General features: G+C 32.2%; 2 protein-coding genes across 3 annotated transcripts in view; both read left to right on the plus strand.

Annotated features, from left to right (window-relative positions):
• LOC140441064 (tudor domain-containing protein 7-like) overlaps nucleotides 1-22,791 on the plus strand; it is a 105,409-nt gene that overhangs the window by 11,690 nt on the left and 70,928 nt on the right. For both annotated transcript variants that reach the window (XM_072531490.1, XM_072531491.1), the window contains exon 2: nucleotides 13,465-13,603. In XM_072531490.1, coding sequence (XP_072387591.1) covers nucleotides 13,522-13,603 — 82 coding nt within the window. In that variant the 5' untranslated portion in view covers nucleotides 13,465-13,521. The remainder of the gene's footprint in view (nucleotides 1-13,464; nucleotides 13,604-22,791) is intronic.
• LOC140440517 (uncharacterized) lies at nucleotides 7,123-10,940 on the plus strand. Its single transcript, XM_072530901.1, has 2 exons — nucleotides 7,123-7,387; nucleotides 8,009-10,940. The coding sequence occupies exon 2, from the start codon at nucleotides 8,010-8,012 to the stop codon at nucleotides 10,422-10,424; it is 2,415 nt and encodes an 804-aa protein (XP_072387002.1). The 5' UTR covers nucleotides 7,123-7,387; nucleotide 8,009; the 3' UTR covers nucleotides 10,425-10,940.

Genomic DNA, 22,791 nt, shown 5'->3' on the forward strand with positions numbered 1-22,791 from the left:
CTTGCAAGTGCAAATACAGCTGCAAAAAGATCTCGCTGTGTGCAAGCTTGTGCTCCAAGTGTGCAAGCAAACTTTCCAGTATATTTTTGCAGTATCGTACAGGCGTCTACAAACTCTGCTCTGTGAAACGCACATCACCACAAGTATACTAACGAAGATTGGGAGCAAATCAAACAACATGTTAACTCGTTTCCATGCGATGAAAGTCACTACGGTCGCGCTAAAAGTAACAAAGTGTATTTTAGTAGTGATCTCAATATGAGTCGTCTTTACAGAAGTTTCATCAGCAAATATCCAGGCAGCAAAATTACTTACAAATTCTATCGAAAAGTATTTTTGAAATGTTTTCCACATGTTTCATTTTGCCGTCTCAGGACGGATACGTGCAGGACCTGCGATTTGCTTGCTTGTAAGATTTCAGGTTCCAGTGGATCTGGATTAGTAACTGCTAAACGAGAGCAATTACTTCATCACTGCAAGTATAAGAGAGCCCTTCAATGTATGAATAAGGACTCGTATGATTCACGTTTTCCCAATTGTGACTTTTGTATGATATCTGTGGATCTTCAGCAAGTTTTACTGGTACCAAATTTAACACATAGTAATATGTACTATAGTAGACAACTGAGTTGTTATAATCTGGGCATCCATGTGTCTCATGTAAATAAAGCTTTTATGTGTATGTGGGATGAAACAAAAGCTTGTCGTGGTTGGATCCTGCATTTTACGTCTAGTCGCACTCTTATTTTTTTAATAATGTTTTTGATGCAAATTGGACAGTTTGACGAGATTGTTCAAAAATTTCTATTAAGCGGGCATAGCTTTTTATCGTGTGATCGAGACTTCGCGATTATTGAAAAAAGGAAAAGACTCTCAAAGTGTTTTATCCCGATGGATTTACAGCAAGTGGTTGCTTCTGCTAAAGTTACAGGGGAACCATTCGCTGTAGTTGACATGGAACATTCGTACTTTTTAGACTTAAAAGCTCCTGCGATTCCGTACTAAAAGTAAATTTTCCAATATCAAAGGCTACTATGATAAAATTTTCTAAAGATTATCCAGGTATTGTTCAGTATAACGAATATTGGAAAAGCTTGTATATCATGCTGTTCTAAGCCACTTTTGTCGGAAGGCAAGAAAAAAGATGTCAGCCATGTTGGATTTTTTGCCAGAAAGTGCTAAAGGCTATTACCACAATATTCTAAAGTAAAACATTTTAATAACTTCGTAGGTTAGTAATAATTCTTTTATTAGTTAACCGGTATGTTTTATGTATTAATACATTTTCCGTTCAAATGGTTCTAAGTACCATGGTACATAGAACGTTCCTTAAATACAATTTTTTTAACATATAAGGAGTTAATTTTTTCTTTTTAATTACACAGGTTATGAGCGAATATACCCCTATGTTACAAATAAAATACATGTTAATAAAGCTTTTAACTTAACATTTGACTTAGAAAGTTTTTTTCCTTTCCTGACAAAAATAGCGAAAGGCACTTAGAACGTTTGGAATTTCTACTCTACATATGTTCTTCTTCATTCCAGAGTTTAGGCACAATACAATATGCTTTATAGTTTAGATTTGGATAGATAGGTTAGTTTAGATTATAAATTCCCTTCATTTTTTGATAATTTATTTTATAATGAAAACATTGTCATTGGTAGAACTATTTTTAGTTCATCTTTTATTTCATGCTCCTTTTAACGTAATTTTTAGCACCTAATGTAGCTTTTAACATGGATGGTTGTGATGTTACATTGGGTCCTTCCAAGCTTCAAGTTCTTAGTCGATATGTTACGATGGGTAGGGGTAGATTACGTGGGTATTTACAATATTCATTACGCATGATCGTTTCTTAGAAATGTTTCTCTCTCTATCTCCCTCTCCCTCTCTCCCTCAATATCTCTCTCTCTTTCCCTCAATATCTCTCTCTCTCTCTCTCTCTCTCTCTCTCTCTCTCTCTCTCTCTCTCTCTCTAATCTCTCTCTCTTTTCAATTTTGACACCCCAGCCCAGAGGGAGTGTAGTGGTAATCGTGATGTCACGATGAAAACTGCTTCCTCGATCGTTCTCAAATTTTACACACTTCTTTTATAGATAGATTAGTAGGTCACACCGCCGAGATATTGTCCCTTTGGTTTATTATAATTAATTTATCGTCAAATTATTCAAATTAAAAAAAAAAATTCGTGAAAAAACGATAAAATAAACAATATCTCGACTTTGCGACCTATAGAGAAACTCATAAACTAAATCTTTGTCTTTTGTCAACAGATGATTCGATCATAAGTTACGATGAACACCGCAAAGTAACTTTTTTTTCCATCTTGGAAAATTAGCTGTCATTTTTTTTAATTTTTAATATTTTTGTACCAAAATTTTAGATAATACTCTTCAAATGTTGTACTATAATGTCATCATCACCCAGCCCTTCGCGTCCACTGCTGGACATAGACCTCCTTCATTTTTGTCCATTGTGCTTTATCTTGAGCACTTTTTATCCAATTTCTTGACATTTTCTTGAGATCGTCAGTCCAACGAGTAGGGGTTCTTCCTCTACTTCTTTTGTCTAACCTCAGCCTCCACTTAAGCAATCTCTTCGTCCACCTTTCATCACTGATTCGGGCGACGTGTCCGGGCCAGTTCCATTTCGTGTGGCAATTCGGGAAATTTCATCGGAAACTCCTGTTCTTCGTCTTAAGTCTTCATTTCCAACTCGGTCACGAAGCGATATACTTAGCATTGACCTTATCATTTTCCTTTGAGCTATTTGCAGCGTTTTAGAAGTTGTAGCTGTCAATGTCAAAGTTTCTGCACCATAGGTCATCATAGGCAACACACATTGGTCAAATGTTTTACATTTTAAAGAAATTGGTATATCGCTTTTAAAGATGTCAAAGTTTTCCATAGGCTGCCCATGCTAGGTTTATTCTTCTTTTTAGTTCGCATGTTTGGTTGTCTCTTGAGATCTTGATTTCGTATCCAAGATATATGTATTTTTCCACCAGCTCAACTTCGTTGTCTCCAATATTGATATTTCCTCTAGGTACTAAGTTTGTCATGAATTTTGTTTTGGAGATGTTTATTTTAAAACCCACACTGGCACAAACTAACTGAAATTCATGTAGCATTGTACATAATATCTCCTTGAGATTGTCCGGGAACAAAACTATGTCGTATGCGAATTTCAAATTTGTTTATCTTCTACCGTTGATGTTCAGGCCTTTTTCTTCCCAGTTAAGTTTTTTACAAGCATTTTCTAGTACTGCGGTAAACAGTTTAGGCGATAAGGTATCACCCTGTCGGACTCCTTTGCCGATTGGGATATGATGTGCCATATTTTTATGTAGTTTCACCGACATAGTTGCGTTCTTTCTTGTATTTATTATAAATTAACCTTGTATATCGGTAGTCAATGCGACATGCTTGTAGTGCTTCCAGAATTTTGTCAAATTTTACCGTGTCAAAAGGCTTTATGGAAGTCTACAAAAGCCAGAACGAGTGGTCGATTGTATTCGATAGTCTTCTAGTGACGGGCGAAATGACTCATTTGAATGTTTCGAATCATTTGAATTAACTCACTGTGATGATTCGAAACATTGAAACAATTGACACATTTTACCCGATACTGCAACTTCATATGTTTCATATCATAACAATTCATTGTCGGTCGCTATGCAAAGATAAATATTTCGTGCAGATTTATTTTCTGTAAGGCACGTGACAGCAATGTTATTGTTAAAGTATTATTATGAGGATTGTTGAACGATTAGAGATTTCAGCTTGCTAAGCACAAATTTATGTTTTAGGTGTAAGTTAGATATGTTTAGTCTGATTGTATTTAATTATGTTTTTTTCCTCGGTAGTATAGATTTTCTTTACCATTTTTAAATGAATACTTAGGTATCATTATCAGATATAACACATACTGACTTGATATTTCGAGACAGTAAAGGTTTAATGTATTGAAACAGTTCTTTGACTCAATTCATTGCTTCGAAACATCGTCTCACTAGCCAAAACTATAGTCTTCTATTACCGTTTTAATGCTCTGTAGGTAATCATTTGTTCCAAATCCTGTACGAAATCCCGCTTGCTCTATTGGCTGATAGAAATCAAATTTTTTCTCAAGACGATTCGTTACTATTCTTGTAAGGAGTTTGTATAGGTGACTAAGAAGACTTATAGGTCTGTAGTTTTCTAATTCAAGGGGGATCTCCTTCTTTGTACAATAGAATTACCTCAGCATTGTGCCATTTATCGGGTATATTATTGCCCAAAAGGCACATGTTAAAAAGGTTTTTTTTATTTTCATAAGTAGGCAAGTGCCTTCCATTTTGATTGCATCAGTAACTCCACAATCTTCGCCTGGAGATTTGTTATTCTTAGCTTTTCTTATAATGTACTATAATGTACTAATGTTATAAATAAATTTATATGTATTAAACAATTAAAAAAAATCTTAAAAAATGTTTAAAATAATCCGTACTTCCCCCATTAAAAGATGCTCTAACAACTATTTAATCGAAATATATTCAGATCGTTTGTCTTTGTGATAACATTATTTATTATGTTCCTTCAAATTCCTTTTAAAAAAGTTACTAAAAACCAAAAAATTTAAAATATAACAAAACATAAAAGAAGTGTGTCGTTAAAAATACCTACAAGAAAACTTGTACCTCTGGTATTCTTAAGTGGTTTATTTTTTTAATATAATGGGCGTCTGGTGTATATCACATTGCACCACCTCTACTTAAGTGTTATAAATCTATGAACCCATTTGGGTAAATTTCAAATTTCAGCAAGGAAGATAAAATTAAAAATCTTCTTTAAGTGTTTAATATATATGTCCCGATATGTTGAATTATATTGGTTATCAGTTCTCACTTAAAAGATGCATGTTTCTTTCAGTCAAAAAAATAAATATGACCTTGTTCTCAGAAGTTAAAATATTTGTCTTAAAACTAACTGAACTGCTCAGCGTTGCCACATTAAAAGTAGTATACAGATTGAACGAATTTAAAACGGAACATACAATTTAATATATGTCTGTTTGAACTGCATTTGAAATAGTGGACCAATATAAAACTTGGACAAAAATAAATCCATACCCGGTGATAGACATTGTATAAAATATCGTTCAACTATCTGTCTCCTTTAAAGGAAAGAGAAGCTTGCCTAATAGTCGGAGAGATAGAGCCGAAATTTTGAACTGATCAGTAATATGACATTTCTCTATTGGAATATATTCATTGTAACTGGGTTAAGACTTTGCCTTACAGGCGGACGCCCCTCGTGGTACAGGGGGTGGCTATACAGGGATGAAGTTGTAATTTTTTTCGGAAAAATTAACGATCGATAATATGGCTGAAAATTTGCCCAGAGTAAGATCTTGGTATAACTAGACGAAATCCCAAAGGGCGGACGCGAGAGTGGATACATAAGGGGTGGCGGACAGGGATGAAATTGCAATTTTTTGGGGAAAAATTAACGATAAGTAATATGTCCGCCATTTTCATGGCTCATTATTTAGCCCCTAAAAACTCTAAATCCAAAAGAGCGGACAGCTGGGTTGGTACAGAGAGCCATAAAACGGGGTCAAATGTACCACTTGCCTGCGCATTTTAGGTCTCGGTAACAATTTTCAAACTGATTTTATTATGATATTTTTATACCGATTGATTTGAAAATTTGTATGCTCACTTCTGTTACTATTCTGAAAAGCGTCAAGTAGAGTTTTCCAAAAAAATTTCCGTAAATGAAAATTTTCGTAATTTTTTGAGGTAAAATCTAATTTGTAGAATCCTTTCGATTTTCTGTCAGGTATACCATGAATTTTTCCAAAAATTTTCAAACGATTTTTCCGATAAGAAAAAAAAATTTAGAAAAACTTTAAAAATTTCGTCATTTTTCTCACTCTCACTGATTTCATCACTTTCATCATCTTCGTCACTTTCACTTTCAATAATATCACATTCATTATCTGCTTCATTTTCAATCACTACTTCTCGAATTGATTCTGGCATCTGAGGTCCACTAAACCATTTGAATTTATATGTTTCATCTTCAAACTCCCAACCATGTTCTTCAACAATCAATTCTGTTGGTACTTTTTTATGAGCATTTGTCCGAATATTTGAAATATAATGGGCTCGCTGTAGATGTTGGTGTAATTCATCTTGACATGGTGGTAAGCTTGAAGCATCGAAATTTTTTAGTTTTTTTTTTAAGGCTCGTTCATATCATGCAACTTATACTGCCGGTTAAATAGTGAAAATCTGACATCGTTTACTTTTCTTTTTGGAATTGTTCTCGTCAGTCCTGTTCCATATAAGTGACATATGAAAGTTTCTAAGGTTTGAAAAACTTACAATCGAAGTCAGTTTCACCAAGTTGGATAAAAGCATCTTGATACTTATTACATTTAGCGCATGCGTCTAGAATTACTGATCTAAATGGAACGCGCATCATTATTATTTTAATATTTTAAAATAATAATGCAAAATTAATGTCCAAACAGAATTTGTAAAATTATAATTAACTAATGAAAAAAAAAAAATTCAATCAATTTGAAAGTTAAAAAAAATATTGAAAATATCTAAGTACAAAGTAAATTTCAAAACTTAAAAAATTGATAATTCCACTATTAAATTGATTTTTATTAATAATTATTTGTAAAATGTTAAAGGAATTCTACAAATTGAATTTTACCTATTGATAAATAGAAATAATATACTTTGTATTTGATTATTAATGTAATAATAAATCAAATTTTTCTTATATCTGAACAACCATTATTTATGCAATATAAATTTAAAAACCTTTTTATTGTAATAAAAAATAAGTATAATTACTATTTGTTATACCAAAAATATTTAATAGTAAACATTATAAAATTACTTTAATTTAATAAAATATCAAATATCAAACATTTATTCAATTAAAAATTAATTCGTAAAATATTTATATTTAAGAAAAAAATGTGATTTGTAAAGTAAATATGACTTTAGTTTGAAAAAAAAACATTATCATAATATCATTTTAAAACTACAAAACGTCGGCCTAATGCGTTAACCTGCTAAGTCCATTTTTTAGTCAATTTTACTTTTCGAGCTCGTCATAAAGTTGACGCGATTACCTACCTTATGGTAAAGGAATAAGGTCGATATCAATATTCAATTGGGTAGAAAAGCCGTGCACGAAAAACTGCGTTGTACCCAATAGCAAATCTACACATCGAAAACCTGCTTAATCCTCGTGGGACCTTAGTTGCGTACTGACAATGTTCCGCCGTGAACGTGGCTGTTGAAAGGTTGAAGTTTTTGAATGTTTTCATAAAATATTTAGTTGCAGAGTGTTAGTAAACGACAAAATTATAAACAAGGTAAGTCTGCTTTGTTCTATCTTTAACTTATTTGTTTATTCTGTCTTGTAATCAAGTGTTTTTAAATGCATTCAACTCATAACCTATATATTAAGGACTTGACAGGTTTACATATTATAATTTCCCGCTTAAAAAAGGATTTAGCAGTTGATCGATCAATTTTATATTTTATTTAATTTTTTCATGATACTGTTAATTAAAATTAATTAAATTTACAGCCGTACCTAAGTGGACAGACACGTTAGTAGAATGACCACAGGTGGCACTTTTACGGTAAAGACTCCTACTGGGTTTATTTTTATTTGCTTTTTTTTATTTTTTTGTATAATAAAATGTTTTTTGCATAAAATCGTTATGCTTTGTAAGCGCTTTTTTGCGTTTCTTTATGCTTTTAAATCCAAACTCTAGTTATGATTCAACCAATTTACACAAAATCTTAATAAATTAAATACCTAAACCTCTATATTATCACTCTATCTTTTTGCAAAATTCATAAGAACATCCGTGCAGTATTCTTTCAGCTTAACGAACAGACAAACTTTCTTTGCAATATTTTGTTACTTAATTTATTGAAAACACGAGATATGAATTGCACTATTTACAATTTTTCGTTGTTTTCAGGATGTCTCGAGGGAAAAAAATGATAGATATGGCTATAGGTCAAAAACCACAAACTCTAGGTTCAACGTCAAATTGTGACCCAAATACAGTAGTACACGTTTTAGAAGATGTTCAGTTACAGTATCAACAATTAGGGATGACACCAGAAATTGGTTCTTACATTCCTTACCCTAGCTGTACAAGCTCAGTTTATAATGTTGACATTACTCCAGTTACGAGTGAAAATAATTTTATTATAATACCGTCACAAATTGAAAAAGAATATATTCCTCCAGTTACTAGTGAAAGTAATTTGATTATACTACCGTCACAAATTGAAAAAGAATACATTACTCAAGTTGTGAGTGAAAATAATTTGATTATAATACCGTCACAAATTGAAAAAGATTTTCAAACCACTAATATTTTGATTTCAAAGGATATAAGTAGTTCAGCAATTCAATCAATTGAAAAAATAAGTCATGAACCAAGCCTATATTCACTTCAAGCTATTTCTAATACTCCAGATGAAACGCCAAGCGTTATAGACAATATGCACGCTCCGGATGAAAGCATACTACCTCTTGTTAATTCCAGTCATCAAGTTGTACCCAATTTACCTATATCAGATGACAGTGATACAGAACATAATAAACTTGTGCCTTATTCTGATTCTGACTCAGACTCGCTTTCTGAAATAAGAAAAAGTTATAAACGAAAGAAACGGTTTCAAGTCAATAAAAAAGATTGGTTTTCGGAAAAGAATAAAGACAGAAGAGAATGTGGTAAAAGCTATTTTGGAAGACAAAAGAAAGAAGACTACTATAATTACATGAAACCAAAAGAGGCTCGTTCCATCAAACCAAGATGCACTTGTAAAATCGGAAAGTACAGTACTTTAAAATGTGAAACCATCGACGAAAATTCAAGAAAGGATATTTTTAAACAATTTTGGAGTTTTACTTGGGGAGAAAAAAAAACCCTCGTCAACGAATGGGTAACCACTATTGAGACAATGCGACCACGAAATCGGAATACCAAAGAGATAACAAAGAGGGCTAATACATTTATTTATCATTTAAAAGTTAATAATGAAAAGGTTAAGGTATGTCGAACGATGTTTTTGAACACTTTAGATCTAGGAAGGTGGACTGTAAAATCCTGGAAAAAGGACTTCACAATGCAACCTCCTAGTATATTGAGGCGTCACAATCAACCATCTAAATCGGTGGTTTCGCAACCCAAACAATCATTATTTCAATTTTTGGATTCTCTTCCTGTAATGGAAGCGCATTATTGTCGAGCAACATCTCAAAAGTTATATTTATTGCCAGAATGGAAATCGAAAGAAAGTCTTTATCAGTTTTACGTTAACGATTGGTGCAAAAACCAAAATATAAAACCTCTTTCCATAGCCTTGTTTTCAAATGAATTTGAAGGCAAAAATTTTGCACTATTCAGACCTAAAAAAGACCAGTGCGAAAAATGCACCTGTTATAAAGTAGGGACAATTACAGAAGAACAACACAGAGACCATATTGAGAAAGTGAACCAGGCCAGAGAAGAAAAAGATAAAGACAAAAAGGGAGAAAACTATGTCTTTGCCGTTGATTTGCAGGCAGTGTTAATGGCACCTAAATCGAATGTTAGTACACTGTATTACAAGACTAAGCTACAAGTTCACAATCTTTGCTTTTTTAATTTAAAAAACAAAGAGGGCAATTGTTTTATTTGGAATGAAGTAGAAGGCGGACTCAATGCTGAAGAATTTGTTTCTATTTGGGTAGACTTTTTAGAAAACAATGTAATATCTAATATTGCTAAAGATAAAAATATAACAATTATACTTTATAGTGACGGGTGTACATACCAAAATCGAAATTGTATTTTATCCAATGCTCTTTTAAATATTGTATTAACGCATACAAATATTACTATTGAACAAAAATTTTTAGAAGTAGATCACACCCAAATGGAGGTGGATTCTATGCATTCCACGATAGAACGTCAGCTTAAAAATAAAATCATAAACATACCAGCTGAATACATTTCTATTGTTAAACATGCCCGAAAATTACCAGCCCCATATGTTGTAAAATATTTGGAACACACTTACTTTAAAAAATTTGAAAAAATACAATTTTTTAAAAGCATTCGTCCAGGAAGATCTAAAGGAGATCCTAAGGTGACCGACATTCGAGCTTTACGTTATGAAAGCAATGGATCCATTCTCTATAAAACTTTTTATAAGGATAAATGGCAACCTTTACCACAAAGAAGATCTTCACGATTTTATTCTTGTAAGACTAGTGATTTAACGCAATTGCACCAAAATCGACGTAAAATCACTCTCCGGAAGTTTGAAGACCTGCAGGAAATCAAAAAGACTCTTCCATCTGACTATCATAAATATTATGATGATTTACCTCATGAGTAGGTTATTGTGAAGAATTTAATTATTTTTAAAAGTTTAGTTTTTGTTTAAAAAATATGATTGTTTTGTTTCAAGAATTTTTTTATTTTATTTTTCTGTTAAATAAGTTGTCTCTTAATACGATGTTGGTTATTGTTTATAAAATAATCTATAATATTGTTTCATGTTTAAAGACTGATTTTGTTGTTAAACATTTGATAATAAATATTTTAATATAGACTGCATTTATCTGATTATTTAATTATAAACCTTAACTAAAAATCACATTAAAATGTCATTATGTTCATTGAAGTGTTATAACTGCTAAGTCCTTAATCAAATTTAAACCCCAAAACGAAAAACTGCCAAGTTATTATTTTTTGATTTTTTTTACACTGTACTTTAGGTACTCGAGCATTCAAACTTACAAAATGTCTAGAATCATCATAGGAACCAACGGTAATCTTAAAATCTTGATATGTAAAAAAGAAAAAGTATTATTCAGTTTTTTCTCCCTCCTGTAAACTATGCAAAAATGGACTTAGCAGGATAACAAATTAGGCCGACGAAAATATTCTATAAAAGATTCAGACGATGACGTCGAGTTTTATCAAATGTTTTAGAAAAGTTTTCCTAATTTTTTTTTCTTATCGGAAAAATCGTTTGAAAATTTTTGGAAAAAATCATTGTATAACTTACAGATAATTGAAAGGATTTTATAAATTAGATTTTACCTCAAAAAATTACGAAAATTTTCATTTACGGAAATTTTTTTGGAAAATTTTGAGGAAAACTCTACTTGACGCTTCTCAGAATAGTAACAGAAGTGAGCATACAAATTTTCAAATCAATCGGTATAAAAATATAATAAAATCAGTTTGAAAATTGTTACCGAGACCTAAAATGCGCAGGCAAGTGGTACATTTGACCCCGTTTTATGGCTCTCTGTACCAACCCAGCTGTCCGCCCTTTTGGATTTAGAGTTTTTAGGGGCTAAATAATGAGCCATGAAAATGGCGGACATATTACTTATCGTTAATTTTTCCCCAAAAAATTGCAATTTCACCCCTGTCCGCCACCCCTTATGTATCCACTCTGGCGTCCGCCCTTTGGGATTTCGTCTGGTTATACCAAGATCTTACTCTGGGCAAATTTTCAGCCATATTATCGATCGTTAATTTTTCTGAAAAAAATTACAACTTCATCCCCGTATAGCAACCCCCTGTACCACGAGGGGCGTCCGCCTGTAAGGCAAAGTCTTAACCCAGTTACAATGAATATATTCCAATAGAGAAATGTCATATTACTGATCAGTTCAAAATTTTGGCTCTATCTCTTGGACTATAAGGAAGCGATAAGTGGTTTGACAGCATAAAGGTCGATTCTCACTATACGTTCCGTTTACTTTCCATACCCGTTCCATATACCTCCCATTATTTTAACCACAATTCTCAGTAGACGTCGCGTTTACTTACAATAAGTCTGGTTTTTCTCAATGAACTTTAAATTAGAGTGGAAACAACTTCCACATTCAGTTGTGTAGACAAAAATTACTTTTTCTGAGTCATCCAGTATCACAGTTGCTAAGATTTTGCATTATACACATAAACAAACAAATAATTTAAAATTTATTCGGCATCGAGTTCCTTGACAATAGCTGACCAAAATAAATATTGTCTTTAAATGAATTATCGCTATATTTTTTATTTTCAAAATCATATAAGGCATTATTTTGCCTAACAAGTTCTATCAATTTTTCGTCATTCATATTTATCTTAACAACTTAGACTGAACCGCGATGTAATAATATTCGCACTATCCATACCGTACCCGACACATCGCGGCTTGTCGCAGAAAAAATATGTGGCTGGTAATCTTGAACGCGAGGCTTCGGGAATGGTAGGTAAACGGAACGGAAAGTGGGCATATACTACATGATTTGTGTTTAATAATATTTTATGTAAATGGAAAGCCACGGATATGAAAAGTAAACGGAACGTATAGTGAGAATCGACCTTAATAACTGCTTGTGTAGTCTAGTTTTCACAGTGATTCTAGGCAACCTATTTGGGTGGAGTTTTGACTTATTCTTGAATGAATTCAGAATCCAGCAGCCCGCTGAAGTATTGGATTTTTATAATATAATTATTTGACAACCTTTTGTTGGCCAACCACCTAGAGCGGAGTTGAGCCGAAATACATTGATTTCGTATGTTCCGTTTTAAATTCGTTCAATCTGTATACCTTTAATTTTAAAATTAATAAACTTCCACTTTTACTTGAAAACAAAACTTATAATTTTACACAGAAAGGTACAACTTCTTTTTTTGGTATAATAATTTTGTAGTAGTTTATAGTTTGTAGTATAATATTTGGTAGTATTGCTGATATTCATATCAGGTTATGCAGTGCCAGGCTCTTGGATTTGAAGAGGTTCAACATAGTTTGTGTAATATTTATGTTGATTGAAATAGTAATAAAATAAGCTGAGCTACTATAATAGCGTCTGGAGCGTGAATTGGTTAAGGTTATTGATAATTTTATTTCTCCTCTCCTGTAGACTAAAATGTTTTTTTTTTTTAAATCTGAAAGATGCAATCAACTTCTTCACTTGAATTTGAGGCAAATGTAACCCCCGTTGAAAATGTTGGTAGAAGGTTTAACATGTGTATTAGTTCGATTGTTACGTTTTTCTTCGTGTTCAGAGATTAAGTGAAGCAAATGTGGCTTAATTAACTTTATTTTAACTCCAAAAACTCACATAATTACAAATATCACAAATTCTAATTACATTAATAAATATCGCTAACAATTCACACTGATATTGCTTACAAAACAATTCGCCAATACTAGTAATCAAAGGCCGCCTCATTAATTCTTGAGTCATCCATTGCGTTTAGTTGTTCTTTTTGTTTTACTTCTACTTAGTCAGGAGGGAATTTTTAAAGTTCACCGAGTTTTCTTTGACAGACAAATAAATCTAATTAACCTACACAAAACTATTTCCAAAAATTATTTTAATTTTTTTTATATTAGATCTTACTGAAGTTCTTCTTTTTTACAGGTTTGCAGTGCAATGATTTCAACTTAGGGTTGTGTATAACGTAAATAGCTATCTAAAATGGATAAAGAGAGTGTTATTAAATATGTCAGAGGACTGATCAATTCCTCGACGATTCCTTTAACGATTAGGAACCTTGATAGTAAGTACACTTTTAAAAAAAATTCCGTTTGAGCATTTAAATGAGTGGATAATAGTTTAGTATTAGAACTAAATTTCTGGTTAAATTAAGTCATCACTATGTTCATAACGTAGTTAATCAAACTCACATTTTTACATACATTTAAAATTAGGAGAATACATTGATAATAGGTTCCAGTCAAAAAGTGGCCGCAAATATTTTTAATGCAATTGCCTGAGAAAAAATGGTAGCAAATTAGGATTGCCAGCTGTTAAAATCGCGAGGTATCAAAGATAAAGTAAAAGACAGCTAACGCGCAACGCTACTGGTTTGAAGTGTCAGTTGGTGAGTTTTTAAAAATGCGTCGATAGATATAATATACATATTATATACAAGCTATACGCTCCCAAAGAAGCTGGAGCTGTTTTAACTTGAAAATCCTTTTTTTGTGGAGGATCATCCCATTCTGGGATTGGTTTTACAGTTTCTGGTGTGACTTCGCTGTTTCCTTTTTATATTTCTAATTTTCATACTCCTTAAGACTTCTTCCACTTGTTGCCTCCATCTCAGTTTAGGTCTGCCTCTGTTTCTTTTACATGGTGGTATCCATTCGGAGTTAATTCTTTGTGCTTTTATTGCTCTGACTATGTTCTCTTGACCTATCCATTCTTGTATTTCGTGATTCATCCAGTGTCTTGCATCCTCTTCGTTTTCTTTCTTTGGTCCCAGTAATTTTCTGATAATCTTCGTGTCAAAAACTTTCAATTGCTCTTCTCTTGCTGTTAATGTAAATGTTTCTGCAGCATATACTACTAATTGGTCTTATGGTCGTTGTGTAGATTTTCATTTTTGTATTTTGGCTTACTTCTTTTCTCTAAACATTTTTTTATTTCTATAAAACGCTGTATTTCCCGCTTGAATTGTTTTTCTTTCTTCTCTATCCGTTCCTTGATATATTTCTTCGAAATAAAATCCACAAGGAAAATAATTCCTGTAGCTGGCTGTATACCACGTATAACAAAAAGAGGTTAGTCTTTTGGTCTTTGTATGTGGGTATATTTTATTTTATAAAAACCCTTAAAAGGGCAACATAAAAACACGAACGTTTTCGGAACAACCGTTCCATCATCAGGTTAAAATACCTAAAATAAGTATAAACCATTTAATTACAGCAAATGTGGTTTAAAATTTTGACTAAGGTTAAAAAACAAAATGGTTATACTTACAGGTTACCATGCCTGAGCCACCAAAATATTTGGGTAAAAACCCTTTAAAATGTAATGTGTTACCAAAGAGTGTACATGATGTTGATAATATTATATGATGTTTAATATTTTAATTAGATTTTACTTCAGGTAACATACACCCATGCTTAAGTGAGTTCCAGTGTCCGGAGAGTAAACCTCTTCAAACGGACTTCAGCTGGCAACTGATTGATAAGATATTTGATGATGTTAAAATGATAACAGCAATCCAGGTGTTGGGATTTAAAAATTTTTCTATAATTATTTAATATTGGATATAAAAGATGTAAATTACTGGTGTTGTTGAAGGTCATGTTTAAGAGAATGACGTATGCATTAGGCAGCTTATGTTACTCTATATCGTATGGAGTGTGGTCTAAAAGGTGTAATTTGTGACGAATTAGCTGAAATATATGGAAATGTCCTTTTATGTTGCTTACATCTAGGACAAGGAAAAATAAATAAATAGTATATATTTCTTAAGTCTTACATTAGCTACAAATATATACTATGTATTTATTTATTTTTCCTTGTCCTAGATGTAAGCAACATAAAAGGACATTTCCATATATTTCAGCTAATTCGTCACAAATTACACCTTTTAGACCACACTCCATACGATATAGAGTAACATAAGCTGCCTAATGCATACGTCATTCTCTTAAACATGACCTTCAACAACACCAGTAATTTACATCTTTTATATCCAATATTAAATAATTATAGAAAAATTTTTAAATCCCAACACCTGGATTTCTGTTATCATTTTAACATCATCAAAGTTTTTTTTTTTTTTTAATCTTTTGGCTGTAGTAATATAATGTTTAACTAACATTGTTTCATGGTTCATTGACATTTTGTTTTTGACACCGCTCATGGGTATCTTATCAATCAGTTGCCAGCTGAAGTCCGTTTGAAGAGGTTTACTCTCCGGACACTGGAACTCACTTAAGCATGGGTGTATGTTACCTGAAGTAAAATCTAATTAAAATATTAAACATCATATAATATTATCAACATCATGTACACTCTTTGGTAACACATTACATTTTAAAGGGTTTTTACCCAAATATTTTGGTGGCTCAGGCATGGTAACCTGTAAGTATAACCATTTTGTTTTTTAACCTTAGTCAAAATTTTAAACCACATTTGCTGTAATTAAATGGTTTATACTTATTTTAGGTATTTTAACCTGATGAACGGTTGTTCCGAAAACGTTCGTGTTTTTATGTTGCCCTTTTAAGGGTTTTTATAAAATAAAATATACCCACATACAAAGACCAAAAGACTAACCTCTTTTTCTTCGAAATACTTCTACCATTTTTCTGCTTCTATAGATATATTAACTGTCAGTTTTCGGTTACCTAGTTTTATATAAAGAAAAAAACTAGCTTTAATTTGGTATAAAAAAACATGCATATACGTCATGAGCAGCGTATTTTATTTAAAAAATAAATGAACGAAATGTTTGTTCAAAAATGAATTACTATTAGTTGAATTTAACAAATTTGCGGCCACTATTTGATTGGCGACCTATTATCAATGTATTCTCCTAATTTTAAATTTAATGTAAAAATGTGAGTTTGCGTAATTACTTTATAAACGTAGTGGTCCTGCAGTGGGATCTTCTACTATTATGTTATTCTGTGTTTCTAACCAATATATATTTTTAAATTATATTAAATAAAACGCTATATTACAACATTTATAAATTTGAACTATTTTGAAACTGTTTTATTATTCGAAAAAAACTGAAATCAAGTTGAGTTTCAGTAAATATACAAATTCTACCATAAAATTGTTATATTTCACTGAATGGGTATCAGGTAAGGAATATTCAAATTTTATTACCTATTGCATTAATTAGCTAATGGTGAAGGTGAGGAAGGTTGCCCTACTATATTGTTAAAAGATTATCTATATACCTGAAAATTTGGACAATATTATAGGATACCTATAAATATTTTAATATTATTCAAATTCGACGGAAATTACAGATTTGTCAAAACATATTGGTTAGATTATTTCTATGGTATAATGAATTTATATTAACTGATCATTTCAAAAATTTAAGGATATTTGTATTTTAAGATTTTAGTTTAATTTTTATATCGACTTTACGATTGTCAGTGTCAGTTGGATAAAGATAAAAATGAATAATCCATTCGTCAGAGATTTGACCTCTAAAAATCATATCATAATCAAGTTTACCACTTTTATCCACGAGTCTCCCTCTAAAACTCCCTCGTAGGGGGAAAATGGAAAAAATCGAAAAGCAAGACATAGAAAAAAAAAATTTAAATGAAAAATATCGCTGCGCGGTCATATCCAGTTGTACAGCAACTAGTGTTGCCCAAATGCAAGAACAAGACGAGACTTGGTATTGCGCTCCCGGTCTTGGTCTTGCAACAGTTACCCATTAGTCTATTGCTATTTATTAAACAGTACTTTCGATCTTAGAACAACGTAACAGAGTAGGTACATTTTAACACGTCGCATGCTTAAAGCCTAACGATATGCTATTGTTCTCATAGGCGTCGACAGCACTAGATCATTAATGTTTCATCCATATGCTAAGAGACACATGTGCGTCTTTGATTTTTAAATTACAGAAAGTCATTATTGCCAAAAGAAACATTTACTGGAAATTTTAATAGAAAACATATTACAATAATAATATTAATAATTACAAATTATTATCATTATGAAACTGTACAAAACAATTTCCAACACAAAGGCCAGGTTTTTCAGGGCAGAAACTGCACTCAAATATCGTCTCTTTTCTTAAATTATTCTTTGAACATACCTTACATCTTTTTCTCTTTATCATACCTTTTCTATCAACATTTAAAATTTTTGAAATGTTGATAGATTGACAACTGTCGCTTATATGTCATTATTTATATTTAGGTTATCTAAAGTGTGTATACTGTTTTGTTCTAAAAGAATATTAAATTTATTTAAATGTATATTTCTTTGTTTCTTATATGGATTTTCATATACTATATGTAAACTAAAAATAATTTGATCAAAATCAGAATTTGATATTACATCGAAAAGCAAATCTTCAATACTTACAATAAAAGAATAAAAGAGTTATACAATTTGGCATTTATTTAAATAAAAAATAAAATACAACACAAATTAAATTACAGAACAGTGCGCAAAAGCTTTATCATTACTCTTACTTTATATTAATTTTTATACAGTTTACTAAACATACCGTTTATATACATAAAAATACTTATAGTTATTTGGTAACTTTAAATATTTCGGTATTTTGTTTACATGATACCCGGCATTATCTCTTATTGATTTGTCTCGTTTCTTTTGAATATTAGCCGCGCTCATTCAGCAAATTTGGTTTCTGAATGATCTCATCGCACACTCGGCAGAAACGATGTCTATAAATTATATTTTTGATCAACTAAATGCGCGTTTTCACGGGTCGATCTAGGTTGAACGATTTGGATCGTTCAACCGTAATTCGATCTGTAGGAAAAGCAAAAAGGTTTACACGACAGGCGATAAATGTTGAATTAATTGTGGTACAAAATGGCTTCACGTGAAATAATGTAGGTGTACAATTTGGGAAGAAATCGCTAAATAAAAAAAAAAAGAAAAAAAAACGAAGGTGGTGGACCTGACAGTGGATTTTATGCGTGAAGCATTACCGGCAAGGCTGAAATTGCAAATAGATTTTCGATTTCTAGCCACAAGCGACAGCTATGCGTCTTAGTGATGTAACGAATATTCGCATATTTTTGCATATTCGCATTCGCGAAATTTGTGCGAATGTTTTGCGAATATAAATATGTATAAGAAAAAAAATAATTTTAAGATTAAGTTAATACAATAAAAATCCATTCACTTCTCAGTTTTTTTATTACGAAAACTCACTTTATTTTACAAGCTTAGAAAATTATAAAATTAGCAAACAAAAAATAAATGTTGCAGTGTAAACAAACAAAAACAAATTATTCTCTGAAACACAGACTATTTTTAATTTGTAGTTTAATAATTCTTAGACTTTTTCAAGATGATTGTCTAAAATTAAAAACTTTTGGATAATAAAAGTTTGGTTTTCGAATTCTGATGTTAAACTTTATTCTGAGTAAATGACAATGTATGAATGTTATCTAGGTGGATTTTTCAAAAATTATAACAAATATCTTCTGTCCCATTGATAAATTGGATGATAAAATATGAAACCCTCAATTTCATTGCATACTTTTTAAATATTCAAGCTAGACGTGCTCGAAAAGACAAAATTAGCTGTAATAAAAGGTTGTAAAGTAATAAAATTAAAAGCATCGGTAAGCTTTGAAAGAATCACCAGATGTATTTAGATTATATTGCATTTGCAATAATTTGTTGTATTATCATAATCTAATCCCGTCGGTTTATTTTGCTTTTGCTATGCATTCAATATTTTCTACGCCTTCGGTGTTAGATGTTTTTTGGTTTTACTGTTAGTCATTGCTCGTGTTTTGCTAAATACTTCAATTTTAAATTATTTTTAAAATGAGTGATGAATATTGCCAACCTTCGACTTCTAAACGAGGTAGGTGGGAAACTTCTCAGCCAATCTCAGATGATGAATTATTACACATATTAGAAGATTCACATGACGCTAGTGACGCAAGTGATGAAGATTTATATTGTGATCAAGATGATCGGACAGACGATCCTAATTTACAAGAAGAATCTCAAGATGATGATGGTGATGATGAGTCTCAAAATATTGTTGAATGGTCTTCAGAGGTTCAACATCCTACAGTGCTACCATTTACAGCAATACCAGGATTAAAAATTAATGTGGGTGGCAGCAATCCTATTGATTACTTCAATTTATTGGCATGTGAATTATTCTATGACCTGATTATTCAAAATAGCAATTTATTGATATTCTTTCTCTAAGTAAATCTGAGAAAAGTAGAATTGCAGCTTGGAAGGATATAACTGTAGAGGAATTTAAAATTTTTCTTGGTTTGTTGTTTCACATGGGAACCATAAAAATTAATCGTATGAATGATTATTGGAAGAAAAATCATTTATTTAGTATTCGAGTGTTTGGACAATACCTACATGAGCCGAAATCGTTTTGTTAATTTTGCGTGCCTTACATTTTAACAATAATAGTGACAATAACCAGTCCAGACTTGCCAAGATATCTCCATTATTAGATTTTTTTAATAATAAAATTGAGAATCTTTATTATCCAGAAAGAAAATTAGCCCTGGATGAATCTATGATTTTATGGAGAGGAAGACTTAATTTTCGTCAATTTCTCAAGGGCAAACGACACAAATATGGTGTCAAACTGTATACTTTGGCAGAATGTACCGGGATGATTCAACGCATATTAGTTTATAGTGGAGCTAGTGACCCTGTAGTTGGAGGACGTAATCATACGGAAAAAGTAGTTCTAAATTTGATGGATTCGAAACTAAATGTTGGTCACTCCTTATATATGGATAATTTTTATAATAGTGTTCCATTGTGTAAAAAACTACTTTCGGTTAAAACTTATCTTACAGGAACATTAAGAACAGGAAGAGCGGAAAATCCACACGAAGTTGTTTCTCAAAAATTAAAATAAAATGAACTGGTGAGTGCTTACAATAATAAAGGGATATGTGTGTGTGTGTAGATGGAAAGATCAGCGAGATATTTTAATGATGTCTTCCGAATTTGGTCATGAAATGGTTCCAACAATATCTAGGAAAGGAATTGATAAAGAAAAGCCCCGTTTAGTCGCTGAATATAGCAAAAAAAAAGGTATTGACTTAGGCGACCAGATGTTAAATTATTATAGTTGCGAACACAAAACTATGAGGTGGTACAAAAAAATAGGCATACATATTTTTCAAATTATGCTAATCAACCCATACTATTTCTATAATAATTCTAATACAAAAATGTCATTGTATGACTTTCGATTGTCGGTGATTGATAGTCTTTTGGGACCAAACCCAAAAATCCCTCAAGTCAAGAAAAATTTGACGTTTCATTTGCCATCCCATTGCCCTAAATCAGCTGCTAATGGTATTACAAAACGACGACAGTGTAAATATTGCTGGCAAACTAAAAAAGAAAGAAGGGACTCATTGTTTCATTGTGCGGAGTGTCCTAAACATCCGGGATTATGCTTAGAAAATTGTTTTAGACGTTTTCATGAAAAAATTGAAAATTAGATAATTAATTTGTTTTCTTGATGTTGTTGCCATTTAATAATTACTTATGTTAGTTATCTAGGTTCATAATTATATCTTTTCTCAATCAGATTATTATTATTTTTTTAAGTTTAACCGACATATTTTCTGCCCTGTGGCCACCAACGCGACTCACGCGGTGAGCTTTTTTTTTGTGACCAAATTAATTTTTTTTGTACCCGTATTTATTTTAAATGACTTTTTAAAGTGTGCCTTAAAAATTAATTAGTTTACACAAATACATCTCAGTGGCCCACTATTTTCCCTTAAAAAAAGAGACGGAGCTGAACGTACGTTTTAGTCTCTTCAAATATCTTTATAATATTTTTACATGAAATCAATGATTTTTTCACAGAGAGACTGGTCTAATCGTAAAAATGCTAAAATGTATTAAAACGTGACCAAACGTGGTATTTATTGTCTTCTTGGTGGTTAAAAAGAAAGTGAGTGTAGGTTACTTTTCTCACAAAAGGGTCTTCTTTGGGACTACGGTATGCTGCAAGTGCTGCAACATCTGGGTATCATAAAATGACCACTTTATTCCTTTATTTTTGTACGCAAAAAGAGTAGAACAAGTTTGTCTGTTTTTAACATTTTTTAGTTTGTGAGGCATTTGTCACTCATTTTTCTTTAAAGTTCCACCATAGCACAGATCAGCTAAGTATTGCAATACGGAGACATCGCTGAACCGATTGTCGCCTGTAACATTACGCCCAGATTTACTCGTATGAGGCATTTTACAATATCCACGCTTCTGTTAGATAATTCGTAATGTCCCTCAGGTTGTTTAACTACGCCAATGTCATAAGTTAACTGTATAATCCTCTTCCACTAAAGGGTTTAAACTTTTTGTCCAGTGGTACTTTCTCAAGCGAAAAGTTTATAACCAATGTGTTTTGCCTGTACAAACTTATGGAGCAGAGACTTTAACACTCACGCAGAAATCTGCGAATAAACTAAGAGTTACACAACGAGCCATGGAACGTGCAATGCTGAATGTGAGCCTCCGAGACCACATAACAAACCGACAAATCAGGCAAAGATCAGGAGTTCAAGACGTCATCGAAAGAACCACGAGACTTAAGTGGAACTGGGCAGGACACTTAGCCAGAACACAAGATGGACGATGGACAAGACGAATTATGGAATGGAGGCCCAGAAATTATAAAAGAAGCCGAGGACGACCACCGACTAGATGGACCGACGACATAAAAAGAGTAGCGGGAAACTGGCTACAAGCGGCCCAGTGTAGAGAACACTGGAAAGAACTGAGGGAGGCCTATGTCCAGCAGTGGACGGGATTGGCTGATTGATGATGATGATGACTTTTTCTTCAACGTAGGAACAATGACAGTGTAGAACAAATTTCTGAAATAAATCTCTTGATTGAAACATATATAAGGTTCGACATATGTATCCAAGAAATCTTTAAGGTTTAATTTCAACTATGTCAGTATTTACAGACTCCCTCACCATCCAGCCCCAAGTGTCCACTGCTGAACATAGGTCTCTTCCTCATGTTTCCAACCCCGTCTATCTTGCGCCGCTCTCATCCAGTTTTTATTGAGTCTTCTTAAATCGTCAGTCCATCTTGTAGGTGGTCGACCGACGCTTCTCTTGTCTTCCCTTGGCCTCCATTCCAATAACCTCTTTGTCCATCGCCCATCTGTCATTCTGGCTATGTGTCCTGCTTATCTCCATTTTAGTCTGGCTATCTTCTTGATGATGTCAGTCACTCCGGTTCTTCTCC

Source organism: Diabrotica undecimpunctata, chromosome 5 (assembly GCF_040954645.1).
Source record: "Diabrotica undecimpunctata isolate CICGRU chromosome 5, icDiaUnde3, whole genome shotgun sequence".
NCBI lineage: Eukaryota > Metazoa > Arthropoda > Insecta > Coleoptera > Chrysomelidae > Diabrotica > Diabrotica undecimpunctata.